At 50.8% G+C, this 22380-nt stretch overlaps 1 protein-coding gene, 1 long non-coding RNA gene and 1 other non-coding gene across 12 annotated transcripts in view; 1 reads left to right on the top strand and 2 right to left on the bottom strand.

Moving 5' to 3' along the window:
- LOC140627716 (uncharacterized) overlaps positions 1-2137 on the bottom strand; it is a 55701-nt gene extending 53564 nt beyond the window's left edge. Inside the window, exon 1 of the long non-coding RNA XR_012026340.1 lies at positions 1937-2137. This is a non-coding gene — a long non-coding RNA (uncharacterized lncRNA). The remainder of the gene's footprint in view (positions 1-1936) is intronic.
- HDAC6 (histone deacetylase 6) lies at positions 1822-22297 on the top strand. 10 transcript variants are annotated; one of them, XM_072816244.1, is made up of 29 exons: positions 1822-1970; positions 3053-3175; positions 3256-3384; positions 3522-3610; positions 4911-4995; positions 5092-5132; positions 5816-5912; positions 6059-6156; positions 7322-7426; positions 7552-7620; positions 14060-14186; positions 14293-14358; positions 14451-14510; positions 14609-14698; positions 15043-15149; positions 15247-15314; positions 15543-15708; positions 15816-15944; positions 16027-16195; positions 16477-16610; positions 17184-17252; positions 17341-17533; positions 18835-18984; positions 20247-20421; positions 20531-20988; positions 21070-21189; positions 21324-21470; positions 21566-21694; positions 21900-22297. In XM_072816244.1, the coding sequence occupies exons 2-29, from the start codon at positions 3083-3085 to the stop codon at positions 21966-21968; spliced, it is 3432 nt and encodes a 1143-aa protein (XP_072672345.1). In that variant the 5' UTR covers positions 1822-1970; positions 3053-3082; the 3' UTR covers positions 21969-22297. The 10 variants fall into 10 exon arrangements, with proteins under 10 accessions (XP_072672345.1, XP_072672340.1, XP_072672337.1 ...); XM_072816239.1 differs by having other exon boundaries at positions 5816-5927; XM_072816236.1 differs by lacking the exon at positions 1822-1970 and adding an exon at positions 2138-2330 and having other exon boundaries at positions 3259-3384; positions 5816-5927.
- Positions 7001-7112, bottom strand: LOC140628919 (U6 spliceosomal RNA). Its single transcript, XR_012026840.1, has one exon. It is a non-coding gene; the product is annotated as a U6 spliceosomal RNA (small nuclear RNA).
- Positions 22298-22380: the final 83 nt, after the last annotated feature.

Here is a 22380-nt window from a genome sequence, read left to right as displayed (position 1 = left end):
AGACCAATTAATAACAATTTCTTCATTGAATCTAGACACAAACACCTGTTCCTACTGTCTACATTAATACAGCTCTGAACCTGTATAGAAACACATGCGCTAACCCTGAACTGGACCACCTGATCTCTTTGTAGGAAACTCATAAGGCAGTATAAGAAGCCCCATCCTAAACTTGTATGGAACCCCTAGTCTGGAGCTCTCCAGAAACAACTATCTTGTCCTGTATAGAAATCCCTGCTTGGGGGCAGCCCTGGTGGCCCAGCATTTTGACGTCGCCTTCAGCCCATGGTGTGATCCTGGGGACCCGGGATCGAGTTCCGCATTGGGCTCCCTGCACAGAGCCTGCTTCTCCCTCTACCTGTGTCTCTGCCTCTCTTTCTCGGTGTCTGTCATGAATAAATAAATAAAATCTTAAAAAAAAAAGAAATCCCTACTTGGTTCAGGAGAGGAACAAAACTATAGAAACTACAGGAATCCCTGTCCTCGTTCTGTCCAGGAACACTAGTTAACCCAGTAGAACACCAGAAGTGACCTGACCCTGTCCATGAATTCCTGTCTTCACACAAAAGGAATACCTCTCCTCAGGAAGCAAGGAAATTCTGCACTCATCCTGTAAAAAGAATCCCAGCCAGATAAAGGAAACCAAAGACTGAGAGTCTATATAGCAGGATCAAAAAGCTATAGCCTTTAGGACAAAGCCAGACTTCAACCAGTCTCATTTTTAAAGGAAAAGAAAGAATATGCCACAGAGACCATTATGTGGCCTGCAATGCCTAAAATATTTACTATCCGGCTCTTTACAGAAAAGTTCACTGACCTCTGCTCTTCAGGAATCTGTCTTGTAACTATACAGAAAAATGGGCCGTGGGTCTTACCGGGTGCTCCCTACTCTACTGTTCTGAGGGCACTACAACCCCAGAATGTTCCTCAGTGTGTATCATGTTTTCTTTGGTGCATGTGGAGGTTTAAAGGTCTTAGGACTTGATCCTCTTCCACTGGGACAAAAAATAAAACCAAACAAAACAAAACCATGTTCTGGTAGCAAAAGAGTGAAAGAGAAGGGTGGAACTGGGGTTTTCTAAAGGGTCATAGGGCCAGGCTACTGGGTGGTGGGGCTGTCAATCTATTTGTTAGTCAGCATGCTGAACCCCAGACCGCTTATCTCTTCAGCCCCAGCCTACAGCCCGGTAGGAAATGGTGAAGAATGAGAGAGGGAGATTAGGAGGACAAACCGGCCTCCTGCGGAGCTGATATTTAGACATCTAGACAAGGGGTGTGAGGGAGTTGGAGGGGCACACGGGTGCAACTCCCCCTACTTCCCAGGCACACGCTTTCCCTACAGCTTGGGGGCAGAGGTTACCCAATGGAGAGGGCTGGAGGGAGAACTGCCATCCAAGAAAAACTCTCCATGAGTCTATTCAAGCCCCGGGCACTATTATCACAATTTGCCAGATGAAGAAACCGAAGCACATAGATGTTCAGCAACTTGCTAAGGGTCACATGGCTAAGTCGTGTAACCTCAGTTTCCTTATCTCCAAAGCAGCCTTAATAATAGGAACTACCTCACAGAATTGTGGCTTACGACAGTGCCTGTCACATATTACTTGCTATCATCACGACTGCACTCAGTAAACCTCCTTCCATCCTACCAACCATATTCCCAGCAGAATAGCAGCAGCTAACATTTAGTGAGTGCTTCCTGTGGGCCACCTTAGTAAATATTAACTCGGAAAAGCCTCACAGCATTTAACATCGTCACCACTCCCATTCTGGCCACCACCAGCCATCCTCCAATATCCACCGCGCTCCGGGGCCCTGCCGCCGGCCCGCCCGCGCTACGTCATCACAGCGCGCCGCGCAGGAAGCCACCGGGAGAAAAGAAACCGCCCCTTCCTAATTCCCTCGCTTGCTTGTTTGCTCTCTTGAGTCATCGTACAGGACAACTGGCGCGGGTCCGGAGGACTCCTAAGGTGACCGGACAAGGATCGAGAGACAGCGGCCACGGGAGCCAGGACGGCAGCGGCGGTGGTTGGGGGAGGGGCGGGCTAGAGCCTGAGCGCCACCTCGAACCGCGGGGGCACGCTTCACGCAGGCGCAGCACAGCCAGCGTCGCGCGCTGACGTACCCACGGCGTTTGTGAGCTCGCGGGAAGTATGGCCCGCCTGAAGGGCGCGGCCCTGAGCACCGACACACAGTGTAGGCGGATCGGGGCGGGCAGTAGAGAGACCGGCCCAATGGAAAAGAGGGTCTCAAGCACCCGCCGTCCCGCAGGTCGCCAGGAATTTGGCGGCGGGAGCCCTGGGCGGAGTTTGAAAAAAGGGCTGCGCTCAGTGAGTGGAGCCGAAGGGATTGGTCGGCGTCGGCTGTGGGGTCGGAAGGGGGAGGGGACTGGTGGGAGGCGGCCTGAAACTGGCTGAAGGGATTTGCTGGAGCTTGAGGGTAGGGTTTGAGCAGGGGGTGGGATCTGGTGGAAGGAAAGGGGCAGTTCCCCGAGGAGCGAGGCTCGTTGAAACGTTAGGGGCGGGATCTGGCCAAGTGGAAGGTGTCGGTCCAGCCTGATAAGGGGTGGAGTTAAGTGGATCGTTAAGGGTGGAGTCGGGGCCGGAGCGGGGTCTGGGTCTGGCTGAGTGAAAGGGTGGGTGATTATTCTGGGAGATTAGCTGGAAGGGGCAGATTTGTGAAGGGGTGGGGTCTTGGCGAGGCTTGGAGGAATGAAAGAGTCTGGGAATGTGATTTGGGGGAGCGGAAAGGGCGGTGATTAGCTGGAAAGGGCCGGCGCTAGGACGGACTGAGCCTGGGGACTTATTGCTCCGCGAAAGGGCAAGACTTTTAAAGGGGAAAGAATAGTGTTAAGGGGGTGGAGCCTACTGGGATGGGCGGGACCAGGTGGAATGGACACCCCAGTGGAAGGAGAAGGCCTTGAAAGGGGTGGAGTTTAGAAGGCGGTGGGGAGTAGGATAGCAGAAGGGATGGAGACTGTATAGGGGGCGGGGTCTGGGAGGCCCTCAGGGCACTCCAGCCTGTTCGTAGTCACCGCCACCCCACCCCCCAGAGCCGCATCAGGGGTGAAGTCTCCCCGACCATGACCTCCACCGGCCAGGATTCCACCACAACCAGGCAGCGAAGGAGTAGGCATAACCCCCATTCGCCCCCCCACGACTCCAGCGTCACCTCGGTGAGGCCCCAAACCTGCCTGATGGGGGGGAGGAGCAGTAGGCCGTGCCCTGGAATCTGACCCTTCTCTCTGTTTGGCAGAAGCGAGGTGTTAAGAAGGGTGCCTTACGCCACTCCAGCCCTAGTCTAGCAGAGGTAAAGAAGAAAGGCAGAATGAAGAAGCTCAGCCAAGCAGCAGAGCAAGACCTAATCGTGGGCCTGCAAGGGCTGGTGAGAGTGGCCTGGGCTCAATGGATTTAGCTTCCTGTGACAATCAGAATCCTGTGGTTCTCCCTCCTGGACAGTGTGTGTTCCTTCTGACTCGGGCCCAAAGTGGATCGGTTTCTCCCCTTTTTTTCTCCCTGCAGGATCTGAACCTTGAGGCCAAGACACTTTGTGGCACTGGCTTGGTGTTTGATGAGCAACTAAATGAATTCCACTGCCTCTGGGATGACAGGTGAGGCTGGCTCCTCCAGACGGTACCCTAACCACAAAAATAAATGCCCTTAGAGCCCATTAGCAAGAACGAAGCCATTCTTATGCTAGCCTGGAGACTGGCAGCAGATGATTTCAAGTGGGGAGGCTTAGGCTTGAAAAGATTCTTTTCATTTGGCCAACACCTCCTGAGTATGCACTGTGTTCCAGGAGTTGGTGATACAGACATGTCAGACCAGACAGACAGGGCCCCTTCTCTAGGAGCTGTTAGTTGAGTAGGAGAGCAAATCATTAAACAGCCAACAGCAGTGTGAAGTATTTAACGAAGGATAACCCCAGACTAGGGGATTCAAGAGTGTTTGATAGAAGACCCTAGACTAGCATTCCGGGGTTCGCAGAAGGCTTCCTTGAAGAAAGGATATTTCATGCAGAAATGCAAGAATTTATACCTCCCATTTGCTCACACATGTTGTAATTCTTTTGGCTCTGTGTTGGAAATGTATTCAGTACCTGACCTCTCCTTACCACCTCCACTGCCACCACCACCATCACTTACCTAGACTTGGCCGAGGCCTTCTCCTTGGCTGCCTGCTTTCACCCTCACCCTGCTGTCTGTTCTCCACATGGCAGCCAAAGAAAACCAAAATACGTGTGAGATGATGTTGTCTCTCTCTTTTTAATTACTTTTTAACTGAAGTATAGTTGACATACTGCATTACATTAGTTAGAGTCCTGTTCTCTTTTTTAGAATCCTTCAAGGGTATACCATTGCCCTCAAGGTAAAGTCCAGATTCTTCATTCTGGCCTATAACATACCACGTGATCTGGCTCCACACCACTTCAGTGACCTCATCAGCCAGTCACTCGCGTAGCTTCATTTCACCCACACTGGTCCCCCTGCTGTTCCTCCAGCATCGCCAGGCACTCTGTCAGCTCGGGTCTTTACCCTGGCTGGCCCCCTCTTCCAGAAACTCATTTCCACCTCCTCCTCACCCAGTTAACATTCCCATCTCAAGGAGACTTGCTCCAAGAGGTCTTTGTCTGCTCCCCTTCCCCCACACCTGCTGTTGGAGGCCTTCCTAGTCTATATCATTGTTTGCTCATTTATCACACTTATGTGTGTATGTCCCCTCTCCCAACAGAAGACTCATGATGGCAAAAGATTTCATTCTCGAATACATGTCTGCCATCTCCTGAGGAGCTAGGGATGCCGTGGTAGACAAAACAAACAGAACCCCTGCCTCTGGGAAGATTGCATTTTAGAGGGGGAAGAGAGAGTCTGTGTGTGTGTGGGTGTGTAACTGTATGTCTTGTCAACCCAGCTTTCCTGAGGGCCCTGAGCGGCTCCATGCCATCAAGGAACAACTGATCCAGGATGGCCTCCTGGACCGCTGCGTGTCCTTTCAGGTGAGTCCCTCAGCCGACACCCTGGGTGGTGGGCAGGAGCTGGCAGAGCCTGGGTGCGGCCAATGCCTTAACCCTTTATTCCTTGTGTCTCTCCAGGCTCGGTTTGCTGAAAAGGAGGAGCTGATGTTGGTTCACAGGTGAAGGCTTCAGGGCCTTGTAGCGGTGGGGAGGAGGCCACCCTGGGCCAACCAGGGCAGGCCGCATTCTCTGGGAAGGAATGTCCTAGGCCTTGTGGCCTTGAGCAAGTTGCTGAGTCTCTGAATCTGAGCGTCCTCGCCTATCACACGGGAACTTGTAAACAGAAGTTCCTCAGGAGGCTCCGAGATGTGTTGAGTGCTTAGAGTGGTGTCTGCCATGTCATCAGCCCACAATAGGCTGTTGGTATTACAACCTAGTGTGTAAACAGAGGATGGACATGTGGAGAGTGATTGGAGGTTCCTCCATGGGCTGCAGGAACCCAGAGTGAGGGCCCTGGTGTGATGTGATTCAAGGAGAACTAGCTTGGCAGAGGGGCTGTCTGAGCTGAGAAAGAGTGAGTCAGATGAAGAGGAAAGCTGAGGGAAGGGAGGTACAGACAGCTACAACAGTGTGGCCAATGGCCTGGGGGTAGGATTTATTCTGGCTAGAGCAGAGAGCAAGGGATATTACTGGAAATGAGGCTGGCTGGGGAAGAATCAGGAAACATGTCCTGTATCCCAGCTGATCCCTCAGATTGACAGTTGAGGGGGCCTGTCTTGACCAGGGCTCAGAAGGGACAGCCCTGACTCAGGCCCAGGAGGGAGGCAAATCCTTGAATCTCATCTCCTGTCTGTGTCCCCAGCCTAGAATACATTGATCTGATGGAGACGACCCAGTACATGAATGAGGGAGAGCTCCGCATCCTAGCTGACACCTATGACTCAGTTTATCTGCATCCGGTATGGATAAGAACTGTAAGAGCAGAGGGTGGTGGCAATCCTAGGGTTTCCCATCCCCATGCCCACCACATCCTGGGGAGGAGTAGTGGAGTGGACAGGGCTGCTCTCTCCCTTACTCCCTCTCTGGATCCCCACTGTCTTTTCAGAACTCCTATACTTGTGCCTGCCTGGCCTCAGGCTCTGTCCTTAGGCTGGTGGATGCAGTCCTGAGGAACGAGATCCGGAATGGCATGGCCATTGTCAGGTAGGACCCACCGGCATTTGGCTGTTTTATATTTTAAAAAATTCCTTCTCTCGAATGTAAAATGTATTGGTATGGGTGGTATATTCATATGGTTCAAGAGTCAAAAGATACAAGAGGGGATACCAAAAAATCTCCTACCCTCATCCCTCAGAGACCTGCTTTCTCTCCTGGAGGTAGCCATTGTAACCAATGACTCATGTGTGCACCCAGAAACATTCTGTGTTTATTCGTGGAGTAAATGCCATATTTTATCAATGCTGAAATCTGTATTTTACCATCTTGAAAACCAGACTCATCTTGCAAACAGTGGCGTCTTAGAATTCATTTAGCAGTGTTTTCTGTTTTGTTGTTGGCATGTGAAATCACTATACATCTTCACGTTGTTGGCATCCCAAAATTGATGAAATGCAGAAGATACAGCCTTTCTCCTCCCCCTTTTTTTAGCCACAAAAGGTGGTAGCACTCAACATGCTCCCTTCCGTACCATGCATTTTTCACTTCTATGTCTTGGAAAGCTTTTCTCGAACAGTGCATGCCTTAGATCTGCGTAGAACGACACTGTGCAAATGCACAGGAAGTTAACCAGCCCCCTAGAAATGGGCGTTTTGGTTCTCCCCAGTCATTTGCTGTTTCCAAAACATGTCACAGCAAATACCATTATCCATTTAGAAACATTGTTATTTCACCCTTTATATTTTGTGGGCTGTGGGCTAAGTCCCCGGGAACAGAATGGCTGTGAGGGTGTGTGCACTGATCACTTTTATTTTACTTATTTTAAAAATTTTAATTCCAGTATAGTTAACATGCAGTGTTACATTAGTTTCAGGTGTACAATATAGTGAAAAAAAACATGGAACACTTTACAAATTTTTGCGTCACCCTTGCACAGTGGCCATGCTAATCCTCTCCCTCTCCCTCTGCCTACATTTTAGTATATGTGCTGCCAGAGGGAGCATTACACGTTGATAACTTTAACGAACATTATGCAATTTCCTTTGGGTAGAGAGCAGTAGATGGGGTGAAGGTCTGGGGGCCCCAGGTACTCAGTTCCTGACAGATTTGTAACCAGAGGAGTTGGTGGTCTAGAATTGGAACACAGGGGAGAGTCTGCCTCTGTAGAGGAGGACCCCCACCCCCAATCTGTGGCCTTCCCTGTCCTGCCCAGGCCTCCTGGACACCACGCCCAGCACAGCCTTATGGATGGGTATTGCATGTTCAACCATGTGGCCGTGGCTGCCCGCTACGCTCAACAGAAGCATAACATTGAGAGGTCAGCAGCAAGCAGGGGGGCGGGGGTGGTGGGGGTGGCACAGGGTAGGGTATCCTGGTCTGGGCCCTTCCGCCAGATGCACCTTGATCCTCTTACATAGTACCCCACCTCTGTCATCCTCACAGGGTCCTTATCGTGGATTGGGATGTACACCATGGTCAAGGAACACAGTTTACCTTTGACCAGGACCCCAGGTATGCCCTGAGTGCTGCCTTAGATGCTAGACTTCCAGCCACCCCCGCATCCTTACAGGCCCAGCCAGGAGCCTAGGCAGGAACGGAAGGCATTCACATTCATCAGGCCCACCTTAGAACCCAGTTCTGTGTAGCTCTCTACATTGCCTTCTTTCTTGCTTAATTTCACTGTGAGGCAGGGTCCGCTGGCTTCCCCATTTTACAGATGGGGGAACTGAGGCTTACAGCTCACACGGTCATACAGAGTAGTGGGAGAGATGAGATTTGAGCCCACAGATGTTTGAAGACCTTGTTCACAAGTTTCCCTCGGAACTGGAGTGAACTTCAAATTACGGGTTTATTTTTCTGATTCTGACTACTGCAAAATATTTAATGAAATTGAACAACATTGGGGCACTTAAGTGGCTCAGTCGGTAAGGTGTCTGCCTTAGGCCCAGGTCATGATCCCAGGATCCTGGGATCAAGCCCCATGTCGGGCTCCTTGCTCAGTGGGGAGCCTGCTTCTCCTTCTCCCTCTGCATACTACTATGCTTATACTTTTTTTTTCTGTCAAATAAATAAAGTCTTTTTTAAAAATTCCAGCAGGATTTTAAAAAAAGCAAAGATAATTGAGCAATACAGAAATGTCTAAAACAGTGAGTCTCCTGGAATTCCTGCCACTTCCAAATAACTTACTGATAGTGTCAGTTATATTCTTACAGAATTTTTTCTTTAGATGGATGAATATTTAGTATGGTCATTAATGCACCCCCTAATGGGATGTTGCTTTCTGTGTTCTTCGGCAATTTGCTTTTTGCATTTAACAACGTGTCCTGGGCACCTCTCCACATTAATGCCTCTAAAGAACACCTTGGTCTTTGCAAGGAGCGTTCAGTATCCCGTTGTATAGCTGTATCTCTGGTCATTTAACCCTCGGACATTTATGGTGCTTTCCAGTTTTTGCTATAACAGACAGTTCTACAGTGGAAATATATCATTTTATATTATCTTAAAATCTGTAATTTAGAAAGATGTAACTTTGCATTCCTTTGTACACGTATAGGATGTACACATATAGGATGAATTTCCAAGTGTGGATTGCTGGGTCAGAGGGTCAATGGGCTTTCAAATCTGGGGTCTCCTGCCAGACTTCCCTCCTGAAATGTGGCACCAGCTTACCCTTCCTGTGGAAAGTGATTGAGCAAATCCTCGTCAGTAGGGACACTAAGTGTTGTTTTATTCAACCTTCTATCAAATCAACTGCATAGAATCCCCTTTTTCCCCCACAGATCCCAAGTTCCCATGGCCTATTATTTAATCTAGGTTGGCAGTTCTCTGAACATTGCTTTATTATGTAGCATTCAATGTTGCTGACAGGTGTCTGACTTTTATTTCTTTCTGAGTAATCCATTTCCCTCTCCAAAGATATCACTTTCTTCTTTCTATCCCTGTGTTCTGAACTTTCATCCCGGCCTCTTCATTCCCCTTAGCAGGGAGTAGACATTTTACATCTGAAGACTCATGCCTTTCTTAAATCTTAAATCCTCAGATGCTTTTTTTTTTTAAAGGACAGTCTTTTTTAAAAATTTTTTTAGGTTTTATTTATTTATTAATGTGAAACACACACGGAGAGGGAGAGAGAGAGAGAGAGAGAGAGACAGACAGACAGACAGACACAGGCAGAGGGAGAAGCAGGTTCCATGCAGGGAGCCTGATGTGGGACTCGATCCCGGGTCTCCAGGACCACACCCCAGGCTGCAGGCGGCGCTAAACTGCTGCGCCACCAGGGCTGCCCTCCTCAGATGCTTTCTTCTAAAGGGTCTTTTAAAGAAAGATTTTATTTATTTATTTGAGAGACAGAGAAAGAGCAAGAGAGAATGAGTGAGGTGAGGGACAGAGTGATGAGCAGACTCCTGCTGAGCAGGGAGCCCAGTGTGGGGCTCAATCCCAGGATCCTGGGATCATGACCTGAGCCAAAGGCAGATGCTTAACTGAGTAAGCCACCCAGGTGCTCCTGTATTCCACTGTATTCTGTCTGGTCTCTTGTATTCTCTTTTTTTAAAGATTTTATTTATTTATTCATGAGAGACACAGGCAGAGGGGAAGCAGACTCCCCACAAGGAGCCTGATGTGGGACTTGATCCTAGACCCTGGGATCACGCCCTGAGCCAAAGACAGACAGTAAACCACTGAGCCACCCAGGTGTCCCTCTCTCGTGTTTTCTTCTTCATTTTGCTCTGTGTCCTGGGAGAGTTCCTCAACTATATTATATCTTGAAGCTCTTCCATTGAATTACATATTTAGACATTGTTTTCATCTTCAAAAGCACTTTCTTCCTCCCTGTTTCTGCATCCTCTCATTCCTCAGCTTGTTTTTAAAGAGGAGTAAATAGAAGCGCTCTAAGTTTTCCTCAGTTTGCCTCAAATGTCTAGCAGTTCTTATTTGGCATTCATATTGAAAAATGCTGGTGAAGGTGGCTGTCCTGGGGCTGCTTTTCTGGAGTGCATGCCAGTCTGTTTCCTCAAATTTGTTTCCCCAGGGTGGGGGCAGGAAATGTCATGTCCACTGACAGATCTTAACCTTAGGGAGCATGGACAGGAAGCCATGCATCAGATGGGGTCCTGCCAAATGCCAGGAAAAGGGGGGGGTCTCTTCTTGTGATGGCATCTCTTTTTTTTACCGTCTGTCTTGCTGAACATTTGTCAGTTGTACTAATTTTTTCAAATCTAACTTTTGGCTTTTTTGGCCATCCACTGTTCTAGTGGGGTTTGGGGTTTTTTTTAAGATTTTATTTATTTGAGAGAGAAAGTAAGTACAAGCAGGGGGAATAGCAGAGGGAGAGAGAGAAGCAGACTCCCCACTGAGCAGGAAGCCAGACATGGGACTCGATCCCAGGACCGTAGGATCATGACCTGAGCCAAAGGCAGATGCTAAACCAACTGAACCACCCAGGTACCCCATGTTTATTTTTTTAAGATTTATTTATTTTGAGAGAGAACAAGAGAAAGAGTGAGGGTAGGGGCAGAGGGAGAGAAACTCAAGCGTAATCAGTGCTGCACAGAGTCCTATGCAGGGCTCTATCCCATGACCCTGAAATCATGACCTGAGCCAAAACAAGAGTCACTCAACTAGCTGAGCCACTCAGGCACCCCTAGCATTTATTTTTTATACTTAATTATTTTTTCTGTTTTTATCTTTATTAATCTCTTTCTCCTGTGTTATTTTGTCTGTTTCTGGCTTCTTGAATGCTTCAACAATTATCAACTCAGTTGGCCAATCTGATTTCATCTGTACCTGCCATCACTGCCATTCTTCTTTTTTTTATTACTGCCATCTTTCTGTAATATTTTTAAGTTAATCCCAGATTACCATATCATTTTTTCTGTAAATATTCTAGAATATCTCTCTAAAACATAGAGGATGTATTTTAAATTTAAAAAAATTTACCGGGATCCCTGGGTGGCGCAGCGGTTTGGCGCCTGCCTTTGGCCCAGGGCGCGATCCTGGAGACCCGGGATCGATTCCCACATCGGGCTCCCGGTGCATGGAGCCTGCTTCTCCCTCTGCCTGTGTCTCTGCCTCTCTCTCTCTCTGTGACTATCATAAATAAATAAAAATTAAAAAAAAAATTTACCATCGTATATCGTCTCTAAGCAAACAAGAATTCCCTAACTTCATTCATCATTCTTTTTGTTTTAATAAATGCATTGGAGGCTATAGCTGTGTTCTTTTGTGGATATGTTATTGACAATATACACAGATATGAAGAATTGTAAATATATTCAATGCATTCTTTCTCATAAATAAGAATGTATAATTGGGGAAAAAAAGCACACATTTATCCATGCCCTTCAATCTCCTAGCTCCCCATCTCTTGGGCTCTTAACTCCATCAGCAGGGTCCTGGGTGGAGACAAATTGATCAAGCCTTAAAGTACTAATATGAAGATGATAAAAACAGGTAAACTAAGGCTAAGTAGTTAAGAGAACAAGAAAATCTAGTGAATTGGTCATTCAGTGAATTGGCTACTCAGAATTGATTTTGTGTACTTTGACCTGGATCTGTACTTGATGTCTCCAGAAGGGAAACCTCAGGTCATCTTGGGTTCCCTCCGTGATCTGCTCAGCATGAGAGAGGGCTCCGTGAGGCCCTTGGAGTCTCAAAGACTATTTCCCAGGGATTTGTTGAAGTCTCTAATTGTCTCCATCTTTCTGAGATGATCCTTGTTTAAACTTCCTTTTACTGTCTTTTGACTGGGATTGTGGGAGAGCAAGGAGGTAAACCTGTGCTATCAGTCCACCATTCTTTTATTAGAAATCAGTGGAACTTATTTTAAAACCTCCTGCTGGGGTGCCTGGGTGACTCAGTTAAGCATCCAACTCTTGGTTTCAGCTCAGGTCATGATGTCAGGTCCCGGGATAGAGCGCTGTGTTGGGCTCCATGCTGCTTGAGATTCTCTCTCTCTCTCTCTCCCTCTCCCCTGCCCCTCTCCCCACTCATACTCTTTCTCTCCCAAATTAAAATAAATAAATCTTTAAACAAACAAGCAAGCAAAAAAAAAAAATAACCCTCCTGCTGTTTGCTTTGTTTCCTTGGGTGTTCATTCTGCTGGTTCTGGTGGCTGTCATGAGTTTGGCTTTCTTCGACTATTTTCTTTATTCTTTTCTTCCCCTGATGATCATCTTTATATTCCACTGTGGTTTTCTTTTTCTCTACTGGTTAACTTACTTTAAAAAAAAAAGTTTAGAACTGATATTTATCAGAGTCAAAAGTAAAACAGTCGGGCCCCTAGGAGGCTCAGTCGGCTAGGCAATCTGCCTTTGGCTCAGGTCATGATCCCAGAGTCCTGGGATCGAGCCCCCAAGTCAGGCTCCCTGCTTGGTGGGGAGTCTGCTTCTCCCTCTGCCACTCCCCCTGCTTGTAATCTGTCTGTCTGTCTCTCTCTCTGTCAAATAAATAAAATCTTTTAAAAAAAGTAAAACAGTTATCTCCCACCTACTCAAGATCAGAACTTTTGCATGGGTTTCATTGCTCGATTCCAAGGTGTTTTTCTTGGATTTCAAGAATCTATATCAGTTGCATCAATTTTCACTACCACATTATCAGCACTTTTTAAAATGTGACTAAGTTGGTTTAGATTCATTGCTTACCGCTATTCCTTGCATTTCTCTGAAGAAAGATAAAAACTGTTGCCTTAAATTCTTAAACAGGGGCAGCCCCGGTGGCCCAGTGGTTTAGCACTGCCTTCAGCCCAGGGCCTGATCCTGGAGACCCGGGATCCCACATCGGGCTCCCTGCATGGAGCCTGCTCCTCCCTCTGCCTGTGTCTCTGCCTCTCTGTGTGTCTGTCATGAATAAATAAATAAAATCTTTAAAAAGTTTTTAAAAAATTCTTAAACAAGACAGGGAGTGAACAGATGGATGGATGGAGGAAAGATTATTCATTTTGATTGCCCCCATCAGAATTAAGCCCTCCTACAGCCTCCTGCTGGGCTTTCTATCAGAACATAGACCTTCGTGCCTTTTCAGGGTCTGTTCTGTGTCTCTCTGGTGTATCCTCTGTCCTCACTGCCCTGAGTGCTCAGTGTCTCACCTACAAAATACAAGTAGTAGAGGTGCCCTGTAAGGTACTGGAGAGAAGGAAGGGCCCCTTCACTGGCCTCAGGAAGCCTCAGCCACCACCCCCACACATATACAGAAACAAATTTCATGCCCCCTAAGCCCTAGCCCTCAAGGTTCCCCACATCCTTCAGGGGAAGCACTAGGCTCTCCAGCCTTGCCTGCTCTTTTCTACGTTAGCTGGCTCCTACCAGCTAAGAGCCGTATGCCTCCCTTGGGTCTCAAACATCACAGAATCTGTCCTGCTATCACCACCTTGGTCACGGGGGCCCGTGGGGCAGGCTGGTATGATTTTGAGTCCCCTGCTGGGTCAGAAGACCTTGGGGACTGGGCTAGATCCCATCACTGTCAGGGTCTCCCAAGCTAGCACTGAGGAGAGTACCAAGTGGGTTTTTTTTCTTTTAAGATTTTATTTATTTATTCATGGGAGACAGAGAGGCAGAGACATACACAGAGGTAAAAGCAGGTTCCCTGCAGGGAGCCTTATGTGGGACTTGATCCCAGGACGCTGGGATCACCCCCTGAGGTCCTTTTTTTAAAAAAAATTATATTTATTTATTCATGAGAGACAGAGAAAGAAAGGCAGAGGATACCTGTGTTTTTGCCAGTGAGAAAGTGCACGAATGAGTGAAGTGATGGAGAAACAGGAACATTCGTGAATGGGAGGGTGGATAAGTTGGTGACTAAATAGAATGAATGGATGTGAGAGTTAAGGAGTTAGTGGGGAAATGGATGAGAGAATGAATGAGTGGCCAAGTCAGCTGGGTGCTGTGGGTTGGGGTGTCTGGGGCATTGACTCTCAACTGCCCCCACCTCTTTTTTCCCCCCTCCCTGCCTCCAGCGTCCTCTATTTCTCCATCCACCGCTATGAGCAGGGTCGGTTCTGGCCCCACCTGAAGGCCTCTAACTGGTCCACCATAGGTTTTGGCCAAGGCCAGGGATATACCATCAATGTGCCTTGGAACCAGGTCAGCGTCTGCCCGCCCTACACCCCCAAAGTCAGGCCCCACCCTGCCCTTCAGCCCGTTTCGGGGCAGAGGGCAGAATGTCTCCATTGTGCTGCTCTGTCTGCAGGTGGGGATGCGAGATGCTGACTACATTGCTGCTTTCCTGCGCCTCCTTCTGCCAGTCGCCCTTGAGGTCCTGGGGGTCTGGGGTGTGTTGGGACAGGAACAATGTTGAGGGATGGGCCGTGAGGGCAAGTGGCCTCATGTAGTCCCTTTCCCCCTCAGTTCCAGCCCCAGCTGGTCCTGGTGGCCGCTGGATTTGATGCCCTCCAAGGGGACCCCAAGGTAAGGTGGGCTGCCTGGGATGGTACGTGGGCAGAAGGGGGCTGCACCGAGCCAGGCTGATCCTCCACACACATCCCACACCCCCTACCCCCACCCAGGGTGAGATGGCCACCACTCCGGCAGGGTTCGCTCAGCTAACCCACCTGCTCATGGGTCTGGCAGGAGGCAAGCTGATCCTATCTCTGGAGGTGAGTGACTCCCTTCAAGTCTCAGCCCGTCTATGGATCCATCCAGGAGGACATTAGAACAAAGCTTTCAGGTTAGGCAGGAGTCTGTCCCAGCCCTTCTGCTTACTAGCTGGACCACCTCATCTAAGTCACTGAACTTACTTGTACCCCCACTTGCCTTGTGCAAAATGGGCATCATAACTATGGTGATTGCCTCCCTGCACTGTTTGGTGAACGAAATGGAAGTCAGCCTTCATTTTCCTTGTTGCTTGCTGTGTAGTCAGCACCCTAGTAGCATTACTGCTGTTCTTCCTTCATAATGCGTGGCTCTTTCCTGATCCCCGCCCCCCACACTCCTTTCCCAGGGCGGCTACAACCTCCGCGCCCTGGCTGAAGGTGTCAGCGCCTCACTCCACACCCTTCTGGGAGACCCTTGCCCCATCCTGGAGTCTCCCAGTGCCCCCTGCCCAAGGTGAGCACCCTAGTGGAGGGTGGAGGAGGAGAAAAGTGGGACCCGTACTGCCTGCCCACTGGCCATCTGATCACATTTCCCCTCCCCTGCCCTCTAGTGCCCAGGCGTCACTCTTCTGCGCCCTGGAAGCCCTGGAGCCCTTCTGGGAGGTCCTTGTGAGATCAGGTAGGAGGCAGGGAGGGGGCTAGGTGGGGAGTCAAGCATGAAATGAGCCCTTGAGAGAGACTCTCCCAGACCCTGCATGACTTTTCCTGGTAGGGGAGCGTCAGGCCCTCTCTCGCCTTGGACCCTGGTTTCAGGCCTCTCACCTCTTTTATGTTTGGGTAAACTGAGTTCCAGAGCATTACAGGGATCTGAGGTCCGGGGAGTAGAGTAAACGGCCTCCCTTTACAGCTGAGGCCCTGGAGGAGGACATCCTGGAGGAGGAAAAGGCGGAGAAGGAAGAGGAGAGACCGTGGCAGCCCTCAGTGCTCCCAGTTCTGACGTGGCCCATGCTGCAGGCTCGCACAGGGCTGGTCTATGACCAGCGGATGATGGGTCACTACAACTTGTGGGACAAGTATGCAGTTGGAGGGCCACTGGCTAAATGGACAGGGACATTCCTCCCACCTTTCTGAAGCACTAAGCCCTGTCTCTGTTCCTTGCCCACCCCCACCCCAAACCCAGCCATCACCCAGAGATGCCTCAGCGAGTCTTTCGGATCATGCGCCGTTTGGAAGAGCTGGGCCTTGCGGGGCGCTGCCTTACCTTGCCCACACGTCCTGCCACGGACGCTGAGCTGCTTACCTGCCACAGGTCAGACCTCCCTCCACCCCCCCCCACTACTGCCCTGGTGGAGGGGATGGAAGCACCCGACTGTCCCCGTCTGTGCCTCCAGTGCCGAGTATGTGGGCCGTCTGCGGGCAACCGAGAAGATGAAAACCCGGGAGCTGCACCGCGAGGGCTCCAACTTTGACTCCATCTACATCTGCCCCAGCACCTTTGCCTGTGCGCAACTGGCCACTGGCTCTGTGTGCCGCCTGGTGGAGGCTGTACTAGCCAGAGAGGTACCTCCTCCATAGTGTGTGTGGGGGTGGGGGGTCTTGGGAGGGGTAGGGGGGATGGAAAGAGGTTGGGGCTGGGCCTGAGGCACACAGGAAGGAAGACCCCTGCTCCCCAGAGGCCTTGCTTACTGGCAAGTGCGGTGGGGGGATGGGGATTACCGGCTGGGGGCGCCTAGCAGCTGGGGGTAGTGGCAGTGACGGAAGGAGAGAATAAAGGGAATAAAGGAGAGAGAAAGCAGCGAGGGCAGGTGGTCTAATCTTTGCTTCCTGCTCCTCCCCCCCAGGTTTTGAATGGTACTGCTGTGGTGCGTCCCCCAGGACACCACGCAGAGCGGGATGCCGCTTGTGGTTTCTGCTTTTTCAACTCTGTGGCTGTGGCTGCTCGCCATGCCCAAGCCATCAGTGGGCATGCACTGCGGTGAGGGCTCCCTGGGCTCCATTACCCCCACCCCCCACCACCAGCTCAGTGCTTACTCACTGGGCCAGTGGTGCAGACTCCCACCAGGACTTACCCAGAAACACCCAAGTGTACTTTTGCCCAGTACTTCCCCAGAAAAGGACCAAGGATCTAGCCTTGTAGTACTTAACCAGATAGGACCCCCAGATTGTAGCACCCAGTGTCTCCCTGCTCCCTCATTTCTGGCCCCTGATGGCCATCCTGACAGATTTCAAGGTCCAGGCCCCCAGTGCTTACTTCAGAAGACCCAGTATCCAGCTCCCCACATTTACCAATACAGGGTTTTTTTTTGTGGGGGGGTTCCAGCCCCAAGCACTTGCTTGGGCTCATAGTGAAGACCTCAGGACCCAGTCTCTGGCCTTCATCCTTACTCTGATAGGACCCACAAGCCTGCCACCCACTGCTTTCCCCTCCAGGACCCAGAGTTTTGCCACCAGCAATAAATGCCCCTGTAGACAGACCCTGGGGTTCAAGCCCCTATCCTCTCTCAGGGGGCCAGTGTCCCAGGTCACTAAGGAGCCCTTCCCTCCCCAGGATCCTGATAGTGGACTGGGATGTCCATCATGGTAATGGAACTCAGCACATATTTGAGGAAGACCCCAGGTGAGGGGCTGGGGCAGGGGCCGGGGCATGCCTCAGGGGTGCCGGGGGCCACTAACCAGCCATGGTCGCCCCCTTCCCACCCCGGCAGTGTGCTCTACATTTCCCTGCATCGGTATGATCATGGCACCTTCTTTCCCATGGGGGATGAGGGTGCCAGCAGCCAGGTAGGCCAGGCCGCAGGCACTGGCTTCACTGTCAACGTGGCCTGGAATGGGCCCCGCGTGGGTGACGCCGACTACCTGGCTGCCTGGCATCGTCTGGTGCTTCCTATTGCCTATGAGGTATAGTATGGGATGCATGTGGCAGTGACTGTGTGGGTGACAGTGGGCTTGCATGTGTCTGACTTCCAGATGACGGATCCTGTGGGACAGCTGTAGTGGGTGACTGATCCTGTGGGTGGCTGTAGTGATGGCTGTGGGGGGGGGAGGATGTGACTCTGCGATGGCCTTGGCCTATTTCTGCCTCTGCAGAGTGGCTCTATGTGACCGCCTTCCCTGCGGTCCTGTAATCATAAGGGACTTCCAGGTATGTGGTGGTGGACTTCTTTGGATGCATATGAGGTGGCCCTGTGTGAGTGCCATCTCTGTGGAATTGCACATGCAAGGCAGGGAGGAGTTTGAGTGTGTGTGTGTGTGTGTGTGTGTGTGTGTGTGTGTGAGGCTGCACAAATGGCTCTTGGCCACCACCGTTTTGCTCTCTGGTGGCTGTAACACTGGATGTTACCGTGCACTGCTCTCTCTGTGACAGCTGGTGTGTGGCTTTCAGCATGTGTGAGAGTATGTGTGACATTCCCCTCTGCCTGTCTGCCACAGCTGCTTGTGTGTCTGGCTGGCAGTAGCCTGTGTATCTTTGCCTGACACTGCGTGAGTGTGTGGCTATAGATGACTGCTTTCTCTGTGTGCAGTGTGTGTGTGTGTGCAGTGTGTGTGCGTGTGTGTGTGTGTGGTGATTTGGGTAATGGCACGTGTAGGACTGTGTCTGTGTAGGGGTGGATGTGGCTTACCATCCCCTCTGTGAGGTACTGTTGTGTATGTGTGTGTGATTAGCACAATGTCAGTTCAGTCTACGTGCTACCGTCTCATATGTGTGGGCATGTGACCATTTTCTGCCTGTGGCACTTGTATTGTCACTTTCTGTGATGGAAGTGTATGTGCACCTCCCTTTGGCACTGTCTGTATAAATCCCTGTGTTGTGCCTGTATGTCCCATGTCACCATCTCCTGACGTCTGAATCTCCACATTTCATGTCTCTGCCTTATGACTCTGCTTTGTGTCCCCATCTGTCCATTTCCAGAACTGTCTCCCAGTCTCTGTTGCGTCATGTCTCTCAGTCTATGTTTGGTGTGTCCACATCCCTGTTGATCTGTCTCCATGTCTCTGTCTCTGTGACCCTGATTCTGCCTGCCCTGTGTCTCCACGTCCTCCCCTCCCCTTCCTATTTTCAGGGTTCTGGTCCTGTGTCCCCCAGTCTGCAGTCCTCCATCTTTCTCTGACTGGCATCTCTGTGTGTCTGAGTCACCCTCCCCTACTAGCTACCCAGGCCACCACACTCATGCCCTCATGTCTCTTCTCTCCTGGTTCAGTTTAACCCGGAACTGGTGCTGGTCTCAGCTGGCTTTGACGCTGCACGGGGGGACCCGCTGGGGGGCTGCCAGGTGTCACCGGAGGGCTATGCCCACCTCACCCACCTGCTGATGGGCCTCGCCAATGGCCGTGTTGTCCTAATCCTGGAGGTAATTCTCTTTGCCTCTCTTCCCACGGTGGGAGAACCAGGTTTGGAAGGCTTGAAGTCCTGCCCTCTCTGCTGGCTAGCTGTAACACTCGGGGGCAGCTTGCCGAAATCTGCTTTGAGTGTCCCCACCTGGGATTGTTGATAGACACCCGGTGTCAATAACACCAGCTTAATAGCTTTAACTGAGTGCTTGGCATTTGCCGTGTGCTCCTCCCAGCTCTTCATGTGTAATATTAACCCACTCACTTGCCAAAACAGCTTTCCGAGGTAGAGTCTGCCGACCTTGTCATCTTCCTCCCTCATGATCAGGAAAACTGAGGCACAGAGAGGTGTAGTGACTAGCCCACCTCCACACATCTGATGGCAGAGCCAGGGCTTGAACCCAAGCAGCCTTACTCACGCTGGCGTCCAAATCCTTTACCATTACTTGAGCTATCTCAAGAAATCTCCCGAGACAAAGTTAACTCACTGACCTTTTGAGTCACTCAGTGCCCCTGCGCCACCCACCCCCCATGCCTCAGTTTCCTCAACTGTAAGATGGGGCTGGCTACTCATGAAACAGTGCCTGGTGTGTGCTAAGTGCTGTATAAGTAGTTTCTAATTGTCGTGAGTTATCGTGTGCTAGTTAAACCCTCTCGGGCCACCTTACATACTGCTATTTTTCACTACTGAGCAGATAAGGACAGTCACTCACAGAGATTAATTAGCTGCTCTAAGGTCCCACAGGGTGCCCAGGACCACTTGTGTCAGGGCAGGGAAGTGGTGAAGAACTTGGACTCTCCCATCAGGTAGCCCAGCTCCCGCTGTGGGCCTCAGACACATTATCTTACCACACTGAGCCTCAGTTTCTTTGTAGAAAGAGCAGAGACTGGGATTCCTATAGGATGTTGAGTGAAGGGGGTTTCCCTACAGACTGGGCACATGTGGTGGTAAGGATTAAGTGATTTGATAACACATAAAATGCTCAAAATAGGGTCTGGCACCCAGAAGGCACTTGAGGAATATTTGCTGTTACTAACATTACGCTCAGTGCTACTGTCATGATGATAATTATTATCTTGCACTTTACATCATAATTGATCTCCCTCAACAGCCACCTCACTTGGTGGATGCTGCCCATCTGACAGATGTGTGTTCTACTCATTTGTCTTCACCCTCCAGACTTGCAGGGCCCTGGAGGGGGATTGGGAGGCAGAACATCTTGCCTCCCAGATTCCATGGGGACCCTCCATCATACTTTTCCTCCACTTTTTCTTAACATAGGGTGGCTATAACCTGACATCCATCTCAGAGTCCATGGCTGCCTGTACCCGTTCCCTCCTTGGGGACCCACCACCACTGCTAACCCTGTCGAGGCCCCCACTCTCGGGGGCCCTGGCCTCCATCACCGAGACCATCCAAGTCCATCGCAGATACTGGCGCAGCTTGCGAGTCATGAGTGAGCAGACGTGGGAAACTGGGGGTGATGGGGCTCATGAGAGAGCAGGGATCAGGGGCAGGATAGGAGAGAGCACTCACACTCAAGGATCTCCCTCCTGTGGTTCCAGAGGTCGAAGACAAGGAGGGACCCTCTACTTCTGAGTTGATCACCAAGAAAGTGACCCAACCAGCCAACCCTGGGTCAGCTGAGAGGATGACCACACCAGAAGGGAACATTCTGGACATAGACACAGAGAAGGGTCCCTCAGCATCATCCGTGGAAGAGTCCACTCCCGGGCAAGCTAAGTCAGAGACTGCTGTGGTGGAGTTCAATCAGGACCAGTCCTTGGAGGCTACCACAGGGGAAACCACTCTGGACCAGACCATCCCAGAGGCAGCCACAGAAGGAACCACACCAGGCCAGACCACCTCAGAGGAAGCTGTGGGGGGAGCTGAAGTGATCCAAACCTCATGTACTGATAACCAGACTCCCCCAACCTCACCTGTGCAAGGAGCCACACCCCAGATATCCCCCAGTAAGCTGATTGAGAATCTCAGGACCTTGGAACTAAACATCGAGGCTGAGGTAAGACCCACCACACCCAGTTAGGGGGAAGAAGGGGCAAGAATCTGGCCTCTCAGATACATCTCTTGCCTCTGCATCCAGAAGGCACCAGAATCTCAGATCCCAGAAGAGGAGGGGCTACTAGGAGAGGCAGCTGGAGGTCAGGACGTAGATGATTCTGTGCTGAATGAGAGCTGTGGGGACCATGCTGACACTGACCAGGTGAGCTCAGGCACCAGGGATAAGACTGTGGCTTCTGTCTCTTGCCTGTTCCAGCCTCCAGCTAGGAAAATGTGGTGGAGGGACATGGGATAGGGAGATGGAGTCCCTAGCTCACTCAGTTTCATCCACTCCAGGTCGTGCTTTATGCCGTGACACCGCTGCCCTGGTGTCCCCATTTGGTGGCAGTGTGCCCCATCCCTGAGTCAGGCCTCGACGTGACCCAACCTTGTCAGGACTGTGGAGTGCTCCAGGAGAACTGGGTGTGTCTCTCTTGCTATCAGGTAGGCAGCAGAAGAAGGGGTTGGGGTGGAGGTTGGCTGGGAGCAGACTGCTGGTGGGTACTGATCCCCACTCAATCCTCACTTCCCAACTTCAGGTCTACTGCGGTCGTTACATCAGTGCTCATATGCTCCACCACCACGAAGACTCAGGACACCCGCTGGTCCTCAGCTACGTCGACCTATCCACCTGGTGTTACAACTGTGAGGCCTATGTCCACCACCAGGTGGGTCCTGGGCAGAGCCTCTAACACGCGCACACACACACCCTCACACAGACCTTCTGTGCTTGGGTAAAGGGAGAGTGAGGACCCTTCTGCATGTGGGACAGGACAGTCCAGGAGAAGGGTGGTTGAGGACTAGTGTGGGGCAACCTCCTGGCTGAGGTAGAGGGGTCCTCACTCTCCTCCCCACCCTCTCTCGCCTCCTCAGGCTCTCCTAGATGTGAAGAACGTGGCTCACCAGAACAAGTTTGGGGAGGACATGCCCCACTCACACTAAATCCCAGAAAATGTTTCTCGTCTCCACCTTCTAAGGATTCAGATGAGGCACAGCCCCACTCCATCCCATCCTGAAGACTTTTCAGCTCCCCTGGGATGCCGATTTAAGCATCAATACTTGTAAGAGGACTGTGATGATCAATTGTAAATCTCCCCCTGCCCACTGCCTGTTTGAGGGACTCCATCTAACCTGCCCGGAAAGAAACGGGGGGCAGTTCAGTGGTCCCAAGAGGGGGCTGATATCCTGAACCTGATACTCTGGAGGGAGGGGGATCAACTGACAATATATAGCTGAGTTGCATTAGTAATAAAGGACAAGCTATTACAAAACCTGGAGAGAGCCTTTTAACCTTAAGTAAGTAAAGAACACCACACCCCTGGCCAACAGGTCCAAGGTGTAATGAAGGAATGAG

This window comes from Canis lupus, chromosome X (assembly GCF_048164855.1).
Source record: "Canis lupus baileyi chromosome X, mCanLup2.hap1, whole genome shotgun sequence".
Lineage (NCBI taxonomy): Eukaryota > Metazoa > Chordata > Mammalia > Carnivora > Canidae > Canis > Canis lupus.
The sequence above is the reverse complement of the archived record's forward strand: the minus strand, read 5'-3'. Positions and strand labels throughout refer to the sequence as shown.